The following is a 2,517-nucleotide window of genomic DNA, read 5'->3' as shown; positions in this document are numbered from 1 at the left end:
CTTTCTTCTGTCAGTGACGTGGAAAGGCGCGAAGTGAAGATAGGTATGGAATCTTTGGATCTTGTGAACAAAGATTAAACTACGTATGCTTGAATGATATAATCAGTGAACAAGATAACTTTTGTATATTCTCTTTTGTCAATCTTTACAATGTCTTCTTATCAAAAAGTTCATATTTGTTTTTGTTCTCTATCTCTTCATATTTATAAGGGATATTTTTCAAAAACCCTAAAAAGTACAAAATAAGGAATATTTTTTATGTCTATATCTGAACCTATGCTACCGTTATTTCTTCATCTCGGCTGCCCGTTTTTGGCACCAGCCTTCTTGAGAGCAACCTTCAGTGGTTACACCATGGTTGACCCCGTCCTTTGTCTTTCTTATCCGTTACCGTCGAGTCGCCAAATTTGGACCAATACAGTTATTACATTAGTAAATTATAAAGGCATTCACCTAATAATTTATAATTCCAACCACTTATCGAACACTAAATGGTAATCAAAGACAAGGTTATAAATAGTATCTTTATGACATTGTATATGCTATACTAATCGTTTTCTGAAATAGGCATACAGAATAGGCCGGGTCCAGATCCAAATTACTCCCACTATTTGCTTGAGGAAGCTTTTAGGTGTTGTATAAACGTAATTTATGCTTCATAAATATTGGAGTAAGTAATTTTTATCGAACAAGGTGAGCGCTGCCTGCCATAAATTTGGCTCTTTATTATGGTACAGTAGTGACAAAAAATTGAAGGCTTTAGTTTTAGTAATTTAAATTCATGTTGTTTTAAAAGTAAAAGGACATACGTTTTCATGAAATATATGCTTATTTAGATAATCTCTTTTTCAACTCTATAAATTAATGTCTTCCTTAAAGAAGCGACTAAGTTAATTTAAAATATACAGTGATGTTATCCTAATCAAGAGATTTGTCCATAATTTCATAATTAAGAGTATGTGTTTCTGTCAGCAAAACACTAGAAATGTTGGGTATATAAGGGACCAACTTAGACCCTAGCGATGCATTTTAAAGTCGTGCAATATCTAAAACAAATATTATCACTAGTGGGATGTACATGCTATAATAAATTGTCCCAAAGCTACTCAACAAGCAACCTTGGGCACTGATGGAGCAAACTTAAATGTTAAACACTGAATCCCACATCTTTGAGATGATGGTGGACAAGCTCTATCTTGAGTCCCTAAAGGGAGGGGTGTATATGACACCTTAAGCAATTCCACAATGGTCTCTTCGAAAGAGACACTAAGCATATAAGGAAGCAAACTTTAGATCCTAACAAAGTATTTTAAAACGGGTCATAGGTAAAAAACAAACAATAGTATATTGGGTTGGATTGTTATATGGTATACAAGCAATGTCTCTTTAAAAATAGCGACTTTTAACACCTCAATTAAAACAGGCTCCTTTAATATGTACGCCCTTCTCTAACAGTTGCTGTACTAAATAAATCAGCCAGCAATACTATATATAAAAGCCGTTTAAGTCCTTGGGTCTGAATTAACAAGAAACCAGCTAATAAGTTGAAGCTAAAGTTTCCAAGTTGAGTTTTGGAGCTTAATTTCCTCGAAAATGAAGTGGACTTTATGGAGTCTAATACCTCTCTCATTCTTGAGAAAGAAGAAGAAAAGAAAATTACAATCTTTTGGAGACAATATGGTTCCTGTAATCCCAGAATCATGTGCTTGTTCAAGTTCAAGCCCAGAGGAGGAAGCATTATTGGAGATGGCTCGTGAAGCATTGGCATCAAGGAGACTATCGTTCGAAAAAGACGAGTCGTGTTCAGTTTTATCAATGGTTGGTTTCCCTTTCAAGGATTGTTTAGTCTTAGCTGTGGAAAGTGAAAATCCCAAAATAGATTTCTTGCATTCAATGGAGCAAATGACCAAAGCTTATGGTTTGAAGCCAAGTGGAGAAATGGATTGGCAGCTCTTTGAAGATTTGCTTACTTGGTTCTTGAGGATTAATAATATGAAGAATCAAGATGTCATAGCTGCTGCATTTGTTGACTTGTGTTTGCTTCTCTCATCCTTTTCTTAATGTTTGATCATCATCTTTCAACTAAATACTCAATTAATCCTGATTTTTCTGCTATTCTGCTCTAATTTTATATGTTTTGTTATGAAACAATAAAAGAAGAAGAAGAGTATTGCAGAGAAAAGTAGAGAAGAGAATTCTTATTGATATGAGATGAATTACAATGGAATAGAATCCTCAATTTATAGGGAGAGATTGGCTTAGCCACCAAGCAATAAACCCTAGAATCTCTCTAAATTTAGACATTCACCTTAAATAGAATTCTATTTATAACACTCCCCCTTGAATGTCTATTCAACAGATAATGTGCCTCGTTAAAACCTTAACTAAATAAAATCCAATGGGAAAAAATTGTAGAAAAGGAAAAAGAGTACACATATCTAACAATACGCTTTTTGGTTGCCTCGTTAAAAACCTTGCAAGGAAAACCCAATGGGACAAAACTTTGTAAGGGAAAAA

General features: G+C 34.2%; 1 protein-coding gene across 1 annotated transcript; it reads left to right on the top strand.

Moving 5' to 3' along the window:
• The first annotated feature begins 1,677 nt into the window (after positions 1 to 1,677).
• Positions 1,678 to 2,061, top strand: LOC104246587 (transcription repressor OFP13-like). Its single transcript, XM_009802408.2, has one exon. It carries the CDS (start codon positions 1,678 to 1,680, stop codon positions 2,059 to 2,061), a length of 384 nt encoding a protein of 127 aa, XP_009800710.2.
• The last annotated feature ends 456 nt before the right edge of the window (positions 2,062 to 2,517 follow it).

Source organism: Nicotiana sylvestris, chromosome 6 (assembly GCF_000393655.2).
Source record: "Nicotiana sylvestris chromosome 6, ASM39365v2, whole genome shotgun sequence".
Taxonomy (NCBI): domain Eukaryota; kingdom Viridiplantae; phylum Streptophyta; class Magnoliopsida; order Solanales; family Solanaceae; genus Nicotiana; species Nicotiana sylvestris.
This window is presented reverse-complemented; position numbering and strand designations above follow the sequence as displayed.